At 36.0% G+C, this 20,251-nt stretch overlaps 1 protein-coding gene and 1 long non-coding RNA gene across 2 annotated transcripts in view; one reads left to right on the plus strand and one right to left on the minus strand.

The window, feature by feature from the left end:
- Positions 1–20,251, plus strand: part of LOC141380320 (uncharacterized) — a 371,642-nt gene that overhangs the window by 130,680 nt on the left and 220,711 nt on the right. The gene's annotated exons all lie outside the window — the stretch shown is intronic.
- ssbp4 (single stranded DNA binding protein 4) overlaps positions 3,520–20,251 on the minus strand; it is a 91,846-nt gene continuing 75,114 nt past the window's right edge. The window contains 13 exon segments of the mRNA NM_001202512.2: positions 3,520–4,888; positions 7,653–7,754; positions 8,670–8,698; positions 8,790–8,868; positions 8,950–9,020; positions 10,826–10,880; positions 10,960–10,995; positions 11,073–11,118; positions 11,202–11,269; positions 13,458–13,525; positions 13,641–13,707; positions 13,792–13,851; positions 15,544–15,627. Of these exon segments, the coding sequence (NP_001189441.1) occupies positions 4,859–4,888; positions 7,653–7,754; positions 8,670–8,698; positions 8,790–8,868; positions 8,950–9,020; positions 10,826–10,880; positions 10,960–10,995; positions 11,073–11,118; positions 11,202–11,269; positions 13,458–13,525; positions 13,641–13,707; positions 13,792–13,851; positions 15,544–15,627 (795 nt within the window). The 3' untranslated portion in view covers positions 3,520–4,858.

Consider the following 20,251-nt stretch of genomic DNA (forward strand, 5'->3'; position numbering starts at 1 on the left):
CTATCAATATTAAAACAATTTATATTAACAATATATGATTACATATGATAAAAATATGAAATTAATAATATAAATAAATATTTTTATATATCCGTATAAACATAGTTTATATTTAATATTTATTTGATTTGTTTGAACCTATTTACATAGAACAAATTTAATGACATAATTGTTTTCTACATTCAATTATATATTAAATAATAAATATTGAAACTGAATTAAATGTATATCAATGTAATAAAATAAATATAAAATTTTTTAAGTAGGGCTATATAACATTATACTTTTGTAATAAACTATATACTTTTGTTTCTGATGTTTTAACAATTACATGTATTCTTAAAGAATTTAAAACAATTACTGATGATATTTAAGATTTCATATCACCTACATATTTATTAAATTTAATTTCATTATTATTTAGTAATTTTACCACTGTACATGAAATATTTTCTAGTTGTTTTTAATATACTAATCTAATATTAATATTAATTAATATATCAATTTATGTTTTTTTTTACCAAATCACTTATGAATGATTTAATATTTAATATATATATATATATATATATATATATATATATATATATATATATATATATATATATATATATATATATATATATATATATATATATATATATATAAAAAACTGAAACGCACAAAAATATCAAATTACATTTATTATTGATGCATTTCTTTTTGATAAGCAAATTTTCTTTTCTTTTTTTCTCAGTCTAAAGAAACTTTACAATATAAAGAAACATACAAAGGACATATTTACCTACAACAAGACACCTAAGGCCCTAAAAACACAGATCCGAGCTATACCCTACAATGAAATACAAAGCAAACCCAATGGGACAGAGACTGCTTCATATTGAATACTGTCAGGTCGCAAGAAAGGACGATGAAAAGTACAGGGGAAACTCTTGTCATTCGCCTTCCTGCTCCAAAATACACGTTTGCCGCTCAAACCTCTTTCTAATGTTACAAGGTTATATACACATCACAACAGAAGTGCAGAGATGGTCAACAGAACAAAACATTTCAGCCTTAATCTGAGGTAAAACTTATCCAATTTGACGGTTAAATTGCTGTAAGGTTGTGTTTTCTGTCTCGAATGTTTCTATATAAACTCGCAATATGATTTCCGTTCAGCTTAAGGCAAGACACTGCAGGTGAAAGAGGTAAACAATAGTCGAATACTTATCGCCATGTTAATAGATTAGGCTACATTAAGAACTGCATATTGAAATGTATTTATTTGATATGAAAGTTATAATGTATTAGCTTACACTTTCTTAAACGTTTAAATATGCAAGTTAGGAATATTTTTGTTTTAAATGTCATATTTTACACACAATGGCGCATAAACATACTAGAACTTCTATGTTAAGCTGCTTTGACACAATCTACATTGTAAAAGCGCTTAGAAATAAACATGAACTGAATTAAAAATTTGTACATTGGATGAAATTAGTTAATTTTTTGACATTAGAGCAGGGGTGCCCGATCCTGTTTCCGGAGATCTACCACCCTGCAGAGTTTCAGCTCAAACCTTCATCAACCTGTCTTTAATTACCAAGTGCTCCTCCAGATTCTACTTTGTTGGTTTAGTGGTTTTTGAACAGGGTTGGAGCTGAACTCTGCAGGAAAGTAGATCTCCAGGAACCCCTGTATAAGTGTAAGGTTTTTACAGAGGGCATTTTAGAAATGTTTTATTTGGCTACTCACCAGAAAATACTGCAAGCAGTAAGAAAAAGTCTCATTATTTTGTAGAATAATAAATAGTATAGCTAGGCTACTTGTGTATCGCTCTAAATATCGTTAACAGGTATAAAAGGGTGTATTTTGGTGTATGTAAAGCTGCTAAAATGGAGATTTTTGAACAATTTTAAGAAAACTGTATTGTTAAAACTTGTATTGTTATTAAAATCTACACACTGCAAAAATGCTTTTCTTACCTACATTTTTTTGTTTGGCTTCTAGTTCAAATATCTAAAAATTCTTAAATCAATAAGCGTTTTCCAGACAAGCAAAACATATAGTCTTGTTTTAAGAAATAATCTAGCAAAATTAAGTGAGTTTTCCCTAAAACAATCAAAATCTTTCAATGGGGTAAAGCAAAATAATCTTGTTTTTTCTTTTGACAAAATATTCTTACCCCATTGGCAGATTATTTGGGCCATTTTAAGGAAAAACTCACTTTGTTTTGGCATATTATTTCTTAAAACAAAACTATATGTTTTGCTCATCTAGAAAATGCTTCTAGATTTAAGAATTTTTAGATATTTGGACTAGAAACCAACCAAAAAAAATGTAAGTAAGAAAAGCATTTTTGTAGTGCACAAATTGATAAAGCCCAACAAAACAAACTAGAAGTCGATTTTGGATGTTTTACTAGACTAAAAGAGGAAAAACTTTATAAAAAGACAAAACGCTGTCTGCAACAGTTGAATGAAAAACACCTGCAGTGCCTTGCATTAAAACTCAAAGTATTGCCTTCAGTTTTCTTCACACCAATAAATGTTTAAGGAATTTAAGCTTTTGAAAAAATTAAAGGCATAAACATGTTAACTGACAATATGGCTGACCATTGATCTGCAGATTTTTTACAGCAAAAGCATCTCTTTAAAATACAAAACACAAATTCTTTATAACTTACTCTCAGCTGTACTCATTGGTTGTGACTGACATATCAAAACATGTCAATGATATCAAAATGCATTTTACAGTATTTACAGTAAACCAAAGTTTAAGGGTTAACGGTCAAAAAGGGTTAAGTGCTGCGTACCAGACAAACCAAAGCAAGCATGGAAATGCCTTTAGAACTTACCAGGAGGCTCGAATGGATAAAATATAGGCTACTTATAGTCTTGGAACATAAGCATTTGAAACTGGCTTTGCTAGAGTTTCAAGTCCTTCTTCAGGGGTCACGCTGATTATAATGCATGTGATTTTTGAATGTCCCGTGATGATTGATTAATATGTTCAGGGATGAAATGCTGATTAAAAAAGTGTTGGCATGAAATGAAATTTAATGAGGTTACAAGTTTTAATGGAAATTCAAATGCAAATGAAGATGGCCGCAAATCTGTCTGAATCATATTTTCCGCTTCTAAAATACAGACACAATAATGTAAAATAAAAAAGGTTAAATTTGTCAAAATTTCGACAATTAAAACAAGATTCAAAATTTGTAAATTAAATTAATACGATAAAAACACAAATCTACATGCAAAACGAATGCAAAGTTTGGCAAAATGTGCTTCATTTTATGTTATGAATTGAAAATGGTCCTAAAATAGTAAATTAAACAAATTATTTCTTAAATTCGTAAATTAAACAAATTATATACTATTTATTTGGTGGTAAAATATAATCCAGACATCTTTACATGCAAACTTCCCTTTTTTTCTATTACCAAAATCCTCGTATTACTTTACAATTGTTGACGGTAAACTCCGCGATTGGCACCAAAGATGAAAAGAAAAAGAAATGAAACCACACATGAGCTTCACAGACAAGTAGTGTATTGAAAATACCAATAAGGTCCATGACCCAAAAAACAAAACAAACAAAAAAAAAGTTATATTTACAGACATGGGACTAAAGAGCACAAGGAGAAACTCGTGCTTGTAAGAGCAGCCTGCCTCCAACTACTTTTACAAACACATGGGTAATATTTCTAAAAAGACTTGCAAAACAACGTGGCAAAAACACGTAGTGGCAAAATTACAATGAACGCGAATGATAAAGTTGTCTAGAATGGTTGGTAAAATGTATTCCTTATTGACCGGTTTGCTTAGTTCGATTGATGGAGTGAATTGCAATGGCAGTGAATATGAAAACGTCGCCTTGCAGATGCCAAAATGTACTCTAATCTTTAAATACAGTGCCGACGGGTGCGTTAAACCAGTGATTGTAGCCACTTTGTTGACATAGACACACAAAATTGAGGCTGTACATCTTGGAGAAATAGCGCTGACATCAGTTCGATGAAGAACATAGGAAGAGGTATATATGCAAAGACATCCGACGAAACGACTTCAAACAAAGAGACAAACAAATACCTAAAATCATGTAAACAGAAGTGTCATTGTGCATTTGAATGTGTGCTTATTCTGTCATTCTGATGTTGTTGAGATACAAATGTGCCCTTTACAGGAAAATCCATAAAATTATGCGTACATCATCATCATCATCATCATAGCAATTATGAAAATTATAACAATAATATTATCAATAATATACAAATATATTGTAATGAGACCGTTCCTGCCCCCTAGCGTCACCAGTTTAGCTTCGTTTTCCATTTTAAAATGTACACAGCAATCAAAACAACCGCAAGTTTCAGTGTTTCGTTGCTGATAAAAAGACAACAAAAATAAATGAAAGAAAACAAAAACAGGGCTGAAATAAAGCCACCAGCCTCAATGCTGATGCGCAGCTCATTGTGAAGTGTCTTCCTGGCACAGTCCAACATGCACACACACACACGTACAAACACGCACACGGTGGTTCAAATGGGGGCCATTATTGTCCCAATCCAGACACGAAGCCCAGCAGGCAGGTTAAGTCCATCAGAAGGCTCTTCCTGTGACCCGATGCCTGTTTGCTTTGGGTTTTGTCCTGGACGTCCTTCGCTCCGCTGTTTCGCCGAGCAGCTGAAGAGCGTCATCGCAAAACAGGCAAGAGTGTCGGAGGGAGTTGAAGATTGAGCGAAAAAATAAAATAAAATCAAAACAAAACAACATGCCGAACGCAGCAGAGACGAGGAGAACAGGAAGTAGGATGGGGGAGGTGTTAAAAAAATAAAAATAAAATAACAAAATAAAATAAAAAAAGAGAAGAATCACACACTCATCGTCATGTTGGGTGAATACTGCAACGAGAAAGTGGAGGGAATAAAATGCAATTAAAATTTTGTAGTTGAGAATTGTATCATTTCTGGACAAAACAAACTTTATATGGCAAAAATATTTTAAATACAGACCTAATCACACCAAGAACAATAACTCTGATAATAAAGATCTGCTAAAGACTGACAAATTATGATTTTGTTAAATGTTCTTCAGCCTCCGGCGCCTAGACTGCAGCTCTGCACAGGAAGTTGGGCCAGAGGAGAAATGGTTGTGCCCAACTGAGCCTGCTTTCTCTCAAGGTTTTTTTTCATTCACTTTCGTCAATTGGTGAAGTTTTGTTTTTCGTCACTGGCTTGCACATCGATGGATTTGCTTTTCAGTGTTTCAACTTTCAGCAGTGAAAATTAAACCACACTGAATCGAACTAAAGGCCGGCTTACACTGTGCGATTTTTTTAAGAATCATGAACGATTGTAGCATGTCAGACTGCATGAACATGGCTCCCATGTCACACTGTAAATCTCAGCTGTCATAAAGTCAGACTGAACCACAAAGAAGACGCTCCAAACACAAAATAAAATGCCCCCAGAGTTTGACGTCATCCACCCGTTACACTTTCACTATCCCGCGTTCTGAAAAGACTCCTCACAGCAAACGTAAACAATATGTAGCGACAATTTTGCATGTGACGTGTCTGAATAATAAAACCAGGAAGAAAAAAATCTGTTTTAACATTTCCCCGTGGCTATTTGAATTGTTGTATTGAAATGAAACGTTTGTCCTCTGACACAGCTAGAACTTGCTAGAATTTAATCCCAACGGGCACTAAGCAGCTGTCTGTAATCATGTCAAACAAACGATCAAAAATCACAGATTTTAGCCTAGGATTTCAGGAATCATTTAGGATTTCCCAAATTTGTCTCAGATGACAGAATTGTGGCTGAAATCTCAGTGTTAAGAGGCCTTAAACTGAACTTCAACTCTGAAAACTGAACTGACAATGTTTCAATTTACTATAATCTTCATTGTTAAGCTTCTTTGGCTCAATCAACATTGTAAAAGTGCTATAAAAATAAAGACGAATTGAATTGAATATCGTAATTGTTTTAGCCACCAAATATAAAAAACTGAAAACAATTATTCTAATATTAGCAAAGTTAGTGAGAGTCAAATTCCCAAAACATTAAATAGATAAGTTTATTTTATGTAGTGGTAACATAAATATCACATGGAAAAAATTAACTATCAAAATTATTTTCCAACATAACAGTGTAATTTTGTCAACGAAAATGGCTTGACGTTCAAACAAAAATTCATGTTGGTTAGTTTTTGTTTTTTTAAATATATTTTTGACAAGATTTAAAAAAATTTTTAGTCAACCATAAAGCATAGCTTCTTCATTGGTTTTAGTCATAAATAATATCTAGTCACCTTACTAGCATTTTCAAGTTTCTGTTTGTGTCAAGTTATAGGCAACAAACATTTTTCACACCTACTTTCATCGATGACATTAACACATAGCAGACATAACCACTACAGAAACACTTGTATACAGTGGTCCCTCACAATAACGCGATTTCCCTTTCGCAGTTTCACAGATTTTTTTTTTTGTGCAATTTGAAATGCTTTTTTTCTACAGCATTTTCTATTATGCTCTGTGTCCTGATTGGCTGTCGACTACTGTCAATCAATCTAATCCAAGCCTTGTCTCCTGTACAGTACAGAATGCGTTCAACTAGCTAAATTGACATAAATCTTTGATCTCTAGCAGTGTGATTCTGAAGGGCTGTACTGTATGTTTGCAAGTCTTCTCCCCAACAAATCCCACAATGTCGTACAAATGTTCTGCATCCTCAAAGGCACCTGCAGTAGCACCCAAAGGCAGAGGAAGATGCTAAGCATCGCCCAAAAAGTTGAACTTCTAGACATGCTAAAGGAAGGTAGAAGTTACGTGTCTGTAGAGCGCCAATACAGACTAAATTATTCTTCTCAAACAAATGTTTGGGACTGAAAACAGGTTTTGATCTTTGGTTTCATTCTACAACTCTGGACTTATTTTTTCTCAGTATTTTATGATGGTTTAACTGACTACTCTGTGGATTTCGCTTATTGCGTGCTATTTTTAGAACCGTGAATAACAACGGACCACTGTACATTATCATGATCTGAACAAGACACATCAGGAACTGCTACTATTGTATGATAGTGAAGGCTAAGGCTGAAATAAACCATGAATATCTACTGGAGAATAAAAAAAATGGCACATTATATTTTTGAAATGTTCCCAAATGCTATTATTCTATCCCAAAATGCTCACCATCTGCATAATTCATCAACACATTTATAATGCATAATACAGTCAGGAATTCAAACTTATCAGGCTGAATATTAGCTGACAGTTTCAGACAGTTTGGCTGCATGAGATTCTCCATCCTAGCTCATTCTTGACTATCAGTGAAAGCCCCACCCTCTTATGGAAAGGGGCGGGGAGCATGAGATCATTTGCATGTAAAGGTACACACATGATTTATTTTTTTTCTTTTCAAATTGGACATATATTTGACAGTAAATGATTTGAGGGGTATTCCGAGATAAAACCTCAAAGACAGAGTGTTATTGTGTGATAGTAGGGACACTACTATAGTTCCTGTTTTAATTATTGTTCTTGATGTGAACAGGTCTTCACTGCTGCTTAATAACTGTAGGCATTATATTATACAAGTGGTTCTAGGAAAGCAGGGGAAGACAGCTATAGAGTGAGCCGGTGTGATGATGTGTACTTACACTTTCACTTTGGAATGGGTTTAAAAAGTTGCCTGCCATCTCCCCGTCGTCCCGTGGAGTCCCTGGGGGATTGTTCATGCCTGCCATGTTGTTCGGAGAGTTCTAGAAATGTAAATGAAAGACAATTAGTGACAAAAAGACTTTGGGATACACAATACTAAACTCATGTTAAAGTACAAGAGTAAAAGTGACAGTTTAGTGTAAAGGAAAATGTTTGTACTGTTGTCAAATTTAAGTCAAGTTAAGTTCCGATATGAAACTGTTATCATAAAAATGGAGAGCTCTAAGAGATTTGGCTGTCAGACATATCTACTTTCACGTGTTAGAAAATAAAATGACATCAAATAGATTATGTAAATGTAATGTACTATCAAATAACCAATATTATAGGTATACTTAGTTTCACACACAAAATGAAAAACAATATGTCATAATTACAGCACTGTTAACGAATTGTTACATGTATTAAGTAAATCTATTTAAATCTATTAAAACAGTATATAAATAAAACAAAGCTGTGATAAATTACAAATAAGTCTTAAAAGAAAAACAAATATATGAAATGCTGACTTGGAAACTAATCAAAAGAATTCAAAATGAAATAAAAATCTAATTAGAATGATTTGAAAAATAAATCAAATTAAAATGACAAGCAAAAATGACTAAAAACCAAAATATAATAAATCCATTCATTCATTTTTCTTCGTCTTAGTCTCTATTTCAGAGGTCGCCACAGCGGAATGAACCGTTAACTATTGCAGCATATATATTATGCAGCGGATGCCCTTCCAGCTGCAACCCAGTACTGGGAAACACCCATACACACTCATTCTCTCACACACCCACACATTCATATACTACGTCCAATTTTGTTTATTCAATTCACCTTTGAAACTGGAGCACCCAAATGAAAACCCAAATGAACACAGGGGGGAAACATGCAAACTCCACACAGAAATGTCAACTGGCCCCACATTCACCACACATTCACATATATACAGAGATTAAAGCTCTTACCTTTGGCAACCCATCCATGTCACCTGAGCCTGTAATCAAACAGACAGAGGTAAGACATTAGAATCATCAAAACCTTTACTACTGTAAATAATATTGGCTATTTAAATGGCGATGTCTCACCTAAAGACCCATTCATATGATGCGGCTCCATCGCTCCCATTCCCCCCATTGGCCCGTCAGGCCCCGGACCCATTGGGAACTGCAGAAACACACAGCCTTTTAGTTCCATACCAAAAAAAAAGTATATTACCAGGAGGACTGTAAAAAGTAATCGAATTACATTCGGTCTGTTGCCACCAGGGCCAATCGGATTCATCATTGTGTAAATGTTTTCACTGGAATTCGTTGAGTCTACAAAAAAAAAACACACCAATAAATAAACAGAAAAACAGAAATGACATTTCTTTACACAATGAATGAGAACTATAAACAGACCCCCTTGTATTTCGTGATTCCATGATCACTGAATCCAACGCAAAATCAACAAAAAGTCGCTAATTTTCACGATCCTGCAAAACTCTTAACTAAATGCAAATTAATCGCAAAAAAATTCTATAATCTCCCTTAAACATACAGTTCCAAACCATATAGTCATTATATTTATTTCAGTTTGCAATTTATTGTTTTAAGCAGCGCATGTGATGTATTTGAGTGTCTCTTGAAAAATTACGTCTCACCCGCGCCCTTACAATCCAAACATTACATGGAAGGGGGGCGGAATTGTTTTGCAGCCTGTGCAATAAGCAGGCACGGATGAAGCACGAGTGATTTACATGTGAAGTCAATGCAAAGATTGGATAAGGCATCCTGTGGTGCGAATTTGGTGTTTTGTGCGTTTGACATGCTTCAGACTACAAAAGAATGTGGGAAATATCTAACAAATGGAGCAATGGGACAGACAGAAAAGCAAGCAGCTTACAATGATGGAGATAGGTTGACGCATGACGGCCACTGGACATTAACAAACTAAAGGACATTATTTGTATTTTACATGTAAGGCTGGTGTTATGGTGTGCGTAAAATCGATAAATGTTTCTGTTTAGCTACCTGCAGTTAACGAGAGAATTTTAATGGCAGTTTAACAGCAATTCATGTTTTCGTGTATTACGATAGGGGAAGCCCTAACGCATGCCCTAAGGTACATGTCAAATGGATAAAAATAAGATATATACAACTTTCCTTTGGCTCATTCCCTGCCGTTTTAGATTTGTTTTAGATCTTATATATATGTATATATATTTGCAGACAATTTTGCAATAAAAAAACAGAAAAAAATATTTATATATATGTATGTTTTTAGGATGTCGTGCGCATCAAAACTGTAACAAAATTTGCGTTTAGGAGATATAAAACTGATATATAAACATGTAATGCTTGTAGTTTGTCACCTTCGCCTAAATGGATCAATGATTTTTTTAACATCATCTCATACTTCATTAAAAATTGATCTCATACTTCAGTTTCTCATCAAATCTTCTTACCAATCAAATGCTCTCTAGTATCTGACATGCCCCGCCCCCTTCAAAACGCTTCATATTTGATGTGCTTGAGCTCAACCACCCTCACAGAGTAGTGATAAAGCAAAACGCTATATGCAGTTTTTTAAAATAAGGGAGGAGCTACACTATGTCCCACCCCCTCTTTCATTGATATTAAACATCAAATAAAACATCAAATAAAAATATCAAACATCAAATAAAAATGCACATTTAAAAGCACTTCATAGGACATTCAAGTAAATAAATAAAAAAATATATATTTATTTTTTAGTCTGTGTATATTTTCGAGGAAAGCTGGGGTCATTTTAGTCTATAAAAATCAGAAAAACATCCTGGAGGGTCTGGATTGTAAATTTAAAACCTCAAGCTCTTCGACTGCGGATCAGAAGTGATTTCACATATCGTTCTGCTGGACCATCTCTGTTATAGCTTTCATCTTTTGTTATTTAATTTAGAAAGATTTTTAAGCGTTATCCCTGAAAGGCAAACTGGCCTTTAATTCTATTTGCAGGACATTTCCCCAAAAACAAAAGCTTTCAATTTGCAGCTCATTTCCAGTCACTGAGGTCATTTCTATTGTTATGAACTTTCAATAAAAGAACAACTGATATAAAAATTCCAGATAAAATCCAGTGGATCAGATGAACTGGAACTGACCTCCTGGGCTTGGCATGATGGGAGTTCCTGGAGGTCCGCCACCTCCTGGAGGCCCCTGCGAGATGAGCATGAAAATGATTACTCACAAAGCACAGAGCGAGACGGTCAGATATAATCTTGATCGTGACACTCACCACATAGTTTCCTGGTGATGAAGACGAGTATGCTATCTGTGGGACAGAAGAGACATTATGAAACTGGTTCTCAGAGTTCCAGAAATATTGAAATGTTTAGGAGGGTCACTCACTGAGTTTGGGTTTGGGTTCGGCCAAGGCCCTCGACCGCCAGGACCCCTGAAAACACAAGAAGTGTTAGTGTGCGTATAGGAGTGTTATAGAAAGAATGAGTGCGTTTTAAAGAGTTGTCATAAACTCACATGTTCATGCCAGGCATTCCTGGACCGCCGAGAGAGTTCGGAGGAGGCCTCATTCCACCACCATAGTTCTACAAAAGTAGAGATATGAAAAATGTCATTGCCAGTGCATGTACGTTATGATTTTCTTTTGTTCAACTTTAAATGCTAATTCACAATCTGGTCTAATATGAATAGTTTTACAACACAATTTTAGGATTTCTATGTATTTTCTGTAACAATTTCCACAACTTGCTTATTTATAAATGAAATAAGCAAGTAATATAAATAAATAAATATAACAAATAATATATTCGTATATTATAAATTTTTAAACCACATAGATAAATATATTATATACATATACATACAAAACAAATATCACACATGAAAAAAAAAACATATATATGTATATGTACATATATATTTACTTAGTTTATTTCTTTAATTTTACTTTACAAAGTGAATCCTCATTGCGCCTAACAAGTTTACAGTGATTTAAATGACAAGTTTTTAATGATTATTGAATTAATTATAATGCTTTGTTTTTTTAATTCATCTTCATTTACAAGTATATGGCAGGGTATTTACAACTACTGTATAATTCCATCTGTTCGCATCCCGTCACTTTGTGGCCCCAGCAGCATAGTCGCAAACTGCTGTTACACCTAAAAACATGTTCTGAGTCACTTTATGCTGTGGCGGCGCCACTCACAGCTGTAATGGTCCTTTTGAAGTGTTACCCACTACACATGCATATACTCATATATATATATGAATAGAAATTGTGTGTGTGTGTATATATATATATACACACACACATATATATATATATATATATATATATATATATATATATATATATATATATATATATATAAATTATATTTTTATTATTTGTGATATTTATTCTGTTTAAATGCATACTAATATATAACAAATAATAAATTACATTTATAAGTAATTTATTAATGACGCTCGTTAACAAGTTTTTAATGATTAATGAAGGAATTATAATGTTTTGTTTTGTTATTTCCTCTTCATTTACAAGCAGCAGGGAATTTACAGCTTCTGTATATCTCTTTCAGTTCGCATCTTGTCCCTTTGTGCCCCCTAATGGCATAGTTACAACACCTTACTACACCTACAAACATGTTCATACAGACCTGAAACTTGCCTTTAGTACTTATTCATTGTTGCTCTTAGTTGTGTAAATTGCTTCCTTGTCCTCATTTGTAAGTCGCTTTGGATAAAAGCGTCTGCTAAATGACTAAATGTAAAATGTAAATGTAAAATGTTCTTAGTCCCTTAGTGCTGCACCCACATACGGCCGTAATGGTCCTTTTGAAGTGTCACCCACTGTACACACACATACCCATATAAAATAAAATAAAAATTTATATACAGTTCTCAGCATATATAAGTACACCCCTCACAAATCCATCTTTTATGTTCATATTTTTAATAGGAAGCTACACAATATTATATTTGTCCATGTACAGTAGATTAATCAGTACTGGAACCAAATCTTTTCTAACAAAAAACTGACAATAAAACCCAAAACTTAGTACACCGAAATTTATATGTTAGAGAAAAATATTAAATACAAATTTTTAAAAAAAAGAGGAAAAATCAAGATAAACAAACAAAAAATTTTGTTGAAATTTTGTAGGTTGTAATTTTTTTTTATATTTTGCTTGAATTTAATTGTATTATCTTTCAATTTCAAAAGATGTTTGATGACTAAAATATTATTTTAATGAATATATCTCTTTAATAAATCTGTTTTGTTCAAATGCAACAAATACATTGCTTATATTCACATTTTCAAAATGAGGTGTACTCAATTATGCAGAGCACTTATTTATATTTTTATTAATGGCGATATTTGTTCTGTTTATATGCATATTAATATACAACAAATAATAAATAACATTTATTAGTAATTTGCTTACTTTCCAGTTCACTTCTTTAAATTTATTTATTTTATTTAAAAAACATACAATAAATTACTATATTTATTCTATAAAATGACTAATTCTCTATAATTCTGTATAGTTCTCTTACTTTTATGATCTATGTAATAACAATATTGTTAATAACTAAAATAAGAATAACACCTTAAATAATACACAATTAATAATGTATATATTTTTTCTTTAATCATGGGTTTACATGGTTTTTTAAAAAATCTAATTAGACTTATTTCTATCTTTTCAATGATTATGTCCTTTTCAACATTCCCAATCAACCGGTTTGATCAACAGGATGTCGGCTAACCTGTGGGCCCATGCCTCCCATTCCTCTGGGTGGGTTCATCCTCATTGGGCCGCCCATGTTTGGATGTCCTGATGGAGTAAAGGAAGAACAATCATTTTAATAATGCTTGAGCGATAAGAGCTCTTCAATTATAGATTTCCCCAAACACAGCTGGTTGTACCAGTCAATGGTGCAGTGCGGTACCTTGCGGTCTGGTGGGGTCCAAACTGTTTGGCAGAAGTGGCTGTGACCCCGGGACTCCAACAGGAGGCTGAAAAAAAGAAAGAGAGCAGGTTACAAATGCCACGCAGAGAAATCAGGATTTCAGATTGGGGTTTGTGGGAGGAGCTAGTACCTGATTTGGCATGCGGAGTGATGGGCGGGGTCCACCTGGGTACCGTGGAGACATGAAAGGCTATGGAGAAAGAGTGTATAAACTGTGAATCAACAGTAAGGGTGTAATCTAATTTCCCACTACTTTGTATGACAAGAATAATCTTTAGAAGAAAATACATAAATCATTGCTTTAATAAATAGAAATAATGTGTTCAATCCCTCTGATGATTTTCACTACAGAAGTGACTGATAACTGTTAACAGAACATTGTATGGATACATTACTGAAACTAAAGGAAATATTTGGATTTTGAGATGCACAGTGCAATGGTTAACACCAGGGGGCGCTATGACATCAGATAAACTCCGTCAATTCGAGTCTGAAGAGATCATTTTATAAACATAGGTTCTCTCTACTCTGACAAGGTGAGGCTGCTTGTTTAATAAAGGAAACATCTGTTATTTTAAACAAAACGTTAGACCAAAAACATAGAAAGATCGAGGTTAGACGGTAGAGCAGTAAAACAAAAAAAGACAACTTGCACACAAACAAAATGCTAGCCAGGCAGGAGGCGACAAGTTACAGCAACAAGTAATTTGTCTAATCAGCACCAAGCAAAACCACTGCATGACGCCACACAATCCCAGCCAATAAGAGCATATTTGAGGTTTCATATAAAGATATGTGGCGTTGGACTTTCAACCAATAAGATTTCACCGTGGGTGAAGTCATCCAGTGGAATGCACAGAAACGAAGCACTGCTTAAAAAAATATATATATCCAAGTAAGTTTGATTACATCTAGTAGTAGTAAGTCTACTTTAGGATTGAGCTCCTTGTTCAAAGTCTTCGTTTCCAGCTCTGTTCGCTCCAAGTTGCAGCAAGTTTGTGTTTGTGCAAGGCTGTGTTTGTGTTTGCGTATTTGTGTTCGAGTGCCTGTGTTTATCCCTGCATGTGTAAACGCAAGAGCATGTTTGTGTGTGTGTGTGTGTTGCATTATTAATAGGATATTGATGGACTATGAAGGACTGAGTGCAGGGTGTAGGGAGGGACCAGGTCTGCAGAGTCCCGGCTAGATGAACTTCCACTCCTCACGGGCTGGGCCGAGGCCTGCATTATTTATCTGGCAACATCGTCACTGTCAGTGAGGAATATGTGTGTGCGTGTTTGTGTTTTCAGAGAGAACCGAGAATGAGGTAATGTATTGCTTTGTGCTCTATCTAGAGATCGGTCACAATGGTCAACCAGAAATCCAACAATTGTTGATGCGAGTCTGATTACATTATTTGTTTATTTGTTCTTGTATTCAAATTATATTGAATAAAATTTATGACATACTTTAATTAGCATGGAAACCCCCAAATAAGCAATGCAGAGGTAACTGGTTCAACTCTTTGAGAACGCAATGAACTGCACACCTTGACATGGTGCAAAGCATTTGGGATAATTGTATACATATAGGGGTTTACAGTTGAGTCAGATTAGTCTACTGGTCATTTCTGATTTGTTAAATTTGAAAGACTAGTTTTGCACACTACTATATTTAGCAAGCAAGGAAATGGTACAAAAACAAGACCAAGAAGCAGCTTTTCTATTGATATATAGGTCTTGGGAATTAATCAAATGAAAAAATAAATAAAATAAAACATAGGGGTGATGATAGAAGAGGTCAAGGGAAAGTTGTAGGAGCTCTTGAAAATTTGACCTACTCTTAAGACGTGTGTACACCACAGATTAAAAATAGCAAGAAAACAGGTGGACAAGTTTCTTACCTGGCCGTGTGGCCCCATCATGGGGTTGTTGGGGTTGTGTGGAGGGGGCTGTGCATGTGGTGATGGTTGTGACCCGGGTGGGCCCTAAGAAGAAAAGAAAACACAAGTTAGAGATATTGCATTTTAAAACCTTTACACAAGCAGTACATTTGTTGACCAAAGTAGGTTGACTAAAAAAGTCTTATTGGCTAAGATTAGGTTAGGGTGATTTCAGGGGTCTATGTTGGAAATAAATCCACCCTTTATTACCCAACAAAGGGCATCTCCTACAGGGCAAGGCAGCTGCTGAACCCCATAACAGAGCTCCACCACAAGGCCTCCTCCATGCCTTTCAATGGGAGTCCGTTATGAGTAAGTAGGAGAGACATATGGCCTTTACCGAGATGCCTGTTCCTGCACCACATCCCTGTAGAGAGTGACTGAGGAATAACTTGGGCTGGAATGTGTGTGTGTGTGTGTCTTGGGTGAGGAGGGGGGTTTGTTAAATGAAGCAATTAATAAAATCATTTTCTACCCAGCTAAGGAGATAACGGCTTGGCACCAAACTACAAGAGTAGCCCCTCCCGCAGAGTAAGGAACGGCACATAGTATTCCTAGCGGGACAGTGGCATAGAGGACAGCAACAACCACACAGTCCAAAGAGCTTCAGGAAAGCAATGCTACTTCCCAACCAAAAGGGGGCAGTGTGTCGCTACTTGCAGAGTGACTGGCGGGACACAAAGTACCAAGCAAAACAAAGCTTGGAGCAGCAACACGATGCATATTTCATTGTTGCCTCTGTGTACATTACCAAAAAATTATGACCACTTCTTTGGCAAATGGCAAGAGATTAAGCAATTGGTGTTTTTGAGGGTGTGCCATTTCAGAAGGATGTTCTTCAGTAGTCTTGGAAGTAATTATTCTGATAAGTATAGCTGTCACAGAATCTGTCACAAAGCGAGACGATAAATGCAACCTGATACCATTCAAAGTCTAGATGACATTTTTGACAACTAGGGCTTTCTGATAAAAAGAAATCTTGCAAGGCTGCTCACATCAGAGAGGTACTTTGACTTTAAACTCACCCCCAAATTATGCAAACAATTAATTTGAAAATCCGTAGAGCCACAGCCTAGAAGTAAATAAGTCTCTCAAAATATACAATAGATTTAGATACGCTCGAGTAAGGGGGCATTTCTGCGCCAACAGAACTACAACACTGTACAGTGCTGGACCTATTTCAATGTCCCAAGACTCCTGCACCTTGCAACAAGTCAGAACAAGATCCTTCAGTCCTTTTAACCTTGATGGAACTCTCCCCCTCCAGAGTCTGCCAGTCTTTCACTTTTCTCAGAGTTCTGTGGGTTTTCAGGAGGATTTTTTGTGGAAGACGGGCTGATGAAATTCTCCCACCTTCTTCCCTCAAAACAAACCTATCCATTTTAGATGTTTCCAGCTAAACTTAAAACTATTTCTCTTTTTTTTTCCACTTCTTGACTTGGTTCCCTCCCTGCCTCCCTCTTGCTAGTCGGTCCTCCCAAGAGGAGCTGGTGCAGTGGAGTTTCAACGTGAAGATTATTAAAGAGGCCGACCCATGCAATGGGGGAATAAAAAAAAAGAAGAAATCATACGCAATTTCAAGATCCGGGCCAGAAGCCAACAAGCATGCTTTGTGTTTCTCTCCCTAAACTCTGTTCGTCTCTCTGCAGGAGGTTGCTGGGAGTCTGGGCCTGCGAGGTACAGATTAGGAGAGTCTGGAGAGAGGGTGTACGGAAGCGTTTAGCCCTCTTCACCTTCGTCCCTGTCTCGCAGGACTGCGCTGATCACATGGCAGCTACTGCGGTCGCATGTGCTAATTATCACCGCTGCATCTGGAGCTGTGCTGGAGACAAACAGAGGCTCAGGCATGCATGCTTTGGCTGCATAGCTCCACTACCAAAATGCTTTTGTTAGTTCAACTGTAACAGAGTACTGTTCACTAGAGTACCAGTACTTACTCCTGCTTTTGTTGGATATGATATTGGGTGAAACATGATTTTACCAAGTGGAACATGTTCCTGGAGAAACATTTTAAACCATCTGAGGGATATATTTACAATAATGTCAAGTTTAGGCTTAAAACAAGAGCAAGGGGCTTCTACTCAAATTCTTAACCCCTGTTTTAGGGGTTATTTATGGTTAGTGTTAGGTTTAGGGATAGGTATCATATATGCCAACATTTGTTTCTGAAAATCCAGGAGACCTGGAGGGGGGGTGGGGGGGTTTGGGGGGGTGTCTGAATAACAGCCGAGAACCGGGTACATAACTGTACTATGCCCTGGGTTTCGGGCGGCCGCCACGATCGGATGCTATACCAAAGTCGGCAGTGTTACTTACTGTATCAAAAACCTGAGTACCCCAGGGCTTTGGGGTGAAATTACGGGGGTTTTCCGAGAGAAATAACAAAACGGGGGAGTGGCCAGAGAAGGGTCTAAAATACGGGAGACTCCCAATAAAACGGGAGTGTTGGCAAGTATGGAAGGTACAGTATATGTTCAAGACAGAAAAAGTTTTTGAAGAGAAGTGCTGTTTCAGGAATAACTAAAGATGTTGAACCAGAAACACATACTTTCTGGCAAAACCATGTCAACCGCTGTATTTCTGCAAGTTAGTCAAGTTCTTATCCAATAACTCCTATTCAGATTCTGTTACTTAATCACAGATTTTATTTTCAAAGAAACAGAAAGATCATCAATAAAGTGAAATACATGGATAGGAGGTGCTCTTGGATACAATAAAGTTTTAAATCTCTCTGCAGAATCAGCACAAATCACAACTCGTTTCAATAGCAATCCTATTAAAAACAGCTACTAAAAGAGCAGCTCCAATTATTAACACAACTGTGTCCAGCAGCCGCAGCTGACGAGAGTGGGAGGGAGCAGTAGTTAGCTCTTGAGAGGTGTGAAAGAGTGATATACTGGCCACTAGGATATATGCCAAGATATAATTGGTGTCACCAGACCACAGCAACTGGGCGCGTGCAATCGGGAAGCATACATGGAACGCACGTGGGCCTTGAAGAGCCTGTTTTCTTGCAATTGTTGCCTCATTGCCATCTCTCTCTTCCTTCCTCTTTCATTTTCTGTCTTCACTCTCTCCATGCCTCTCTTCTGCCATGCCCTGGGCTGCTACCAAGAGGGAATTACTGCAGTGGAGCACAAAGTCCTCCCTCTTCCTCCCTTTCTTAGTTTCTCTCTCTTTCTCTCTCGCTCTTATGCACACAGGCACTATTTATAGAATGCAATGTCACTCACGCAACAGTCAGATCGCTCCCTGCTCTGAACACGGCTCATACAACATTAACACTCTCCTCCTCAACTCAAAATCCATGTCAGTGTTCTATCTGTCAACCCATGTGGCGCTCTACCTGATGCTCGTCTCAGCATCTGCTGCTCTATGGGATGCTCTTTCAGCTGTTCTACCTGACAATCTGCAACATTTAAATTTATTTTCCTTCTTGCACTTTTATTTGGTATTATACTTTATGTTCTATTAGCATGAAGGATGTTCTATGTCAAGGGTGTCCAAACTCAGTCCTGGAGAGCCAGTGTCCTGGAGAGTTTAGCTCTAACCCTAATCAAACACACCCGGACCAGCTAATCAAGCTCTTACTAGATATACAGAAAACGTCCTGGCAGGTGTGTTGAAGCAAGTTGGAGCTAAACTCAGCAGGACACCGGCCCTCCAGGATCAAGTTTGGACACAACTGTTCTATCTAAACTTATGACCTTCTATGCATTCTACACGATGCTATATCTGGCACTCTATGCAATCTTCAATCTGTCCTATTTATTCTATGGAATGCCCTGATGTTCTACTAGATGTTCGGGTCCTGTTTACACAAATGTATTTTAGAGGTAAAACAAATAACATTTGCTACAGTTATGCCTTCTATTTGGAAATGCTGGTGCTCTGTGTCAGTATTAGCTAAGAACAAAGGTGTGGATGTCAACATTCGTTCCCTGATTATGTCTTTGGGTCATTGTGTATCTTTCCCTTATTCATCAAGTCCCTATCACATGACCATAATGCTAAATTACCATAAAGTAGATGACAGACCAGTCCTAATGACCTATAAATAATTACATGGACACAGAAATGGAAGCTTTGCATGCACTATGGTCCTTTATAGCAGCCATTGTGCAAAATTTTACAAATCACAAAAATTCTCAATCTCTTTCATGGGTGTTTGTTCTAAAACACTAATACACTTGATCAGATAATTTATCTGAGCCATCTGCTAATATCTACTAATAGCTGATCTAATACTATTGAATACACAGCATTATAATTAATAGTATGGGATGCTATATCTGCCACTCTATCTAATCTTCTATTTGACATTTTTTACACTGGACACTAATTAGGATGTTCTGCTAGATGTTTCGTTAGATGTATTTAAGTTCTAAATCAATGTTCTAAATCATTGACAAGCACTTGATTCTCTGTTTGCTGCTCTATCTTATTTTCTATCAACTTTTATCTATCAAAAGTGAATCGCAAAACTGTATTTAGTGGATTGCGGAGTATTTTTGCAACGCATGACTTTCATTTTGAAAAAGCAAGTTATCCTATAGGCTTTTTCAGATGGGATGCGACAGTCGGGAATGTCCATTTTTAAATAGGAGAAATGCTGAAAGTGGCAAAATAAGGGATAAGTCTAATCTCGGACTAAAATGCAAGTCTGTGC

This window comes from Danio rerio, chromosome 22, assembly GCF_049306965.1.
Source record: "Danio rerio strain Tuebingen ecotype United States chromosome 22, GRCz12tu, whole genome shotgun sequence".
Classification (NCBI taxonomy): Eukaryota; Metazoa; Chordata; class Actinopteri; order Cypriniformes; family Danionidae; genus Danio; species Danio rerio.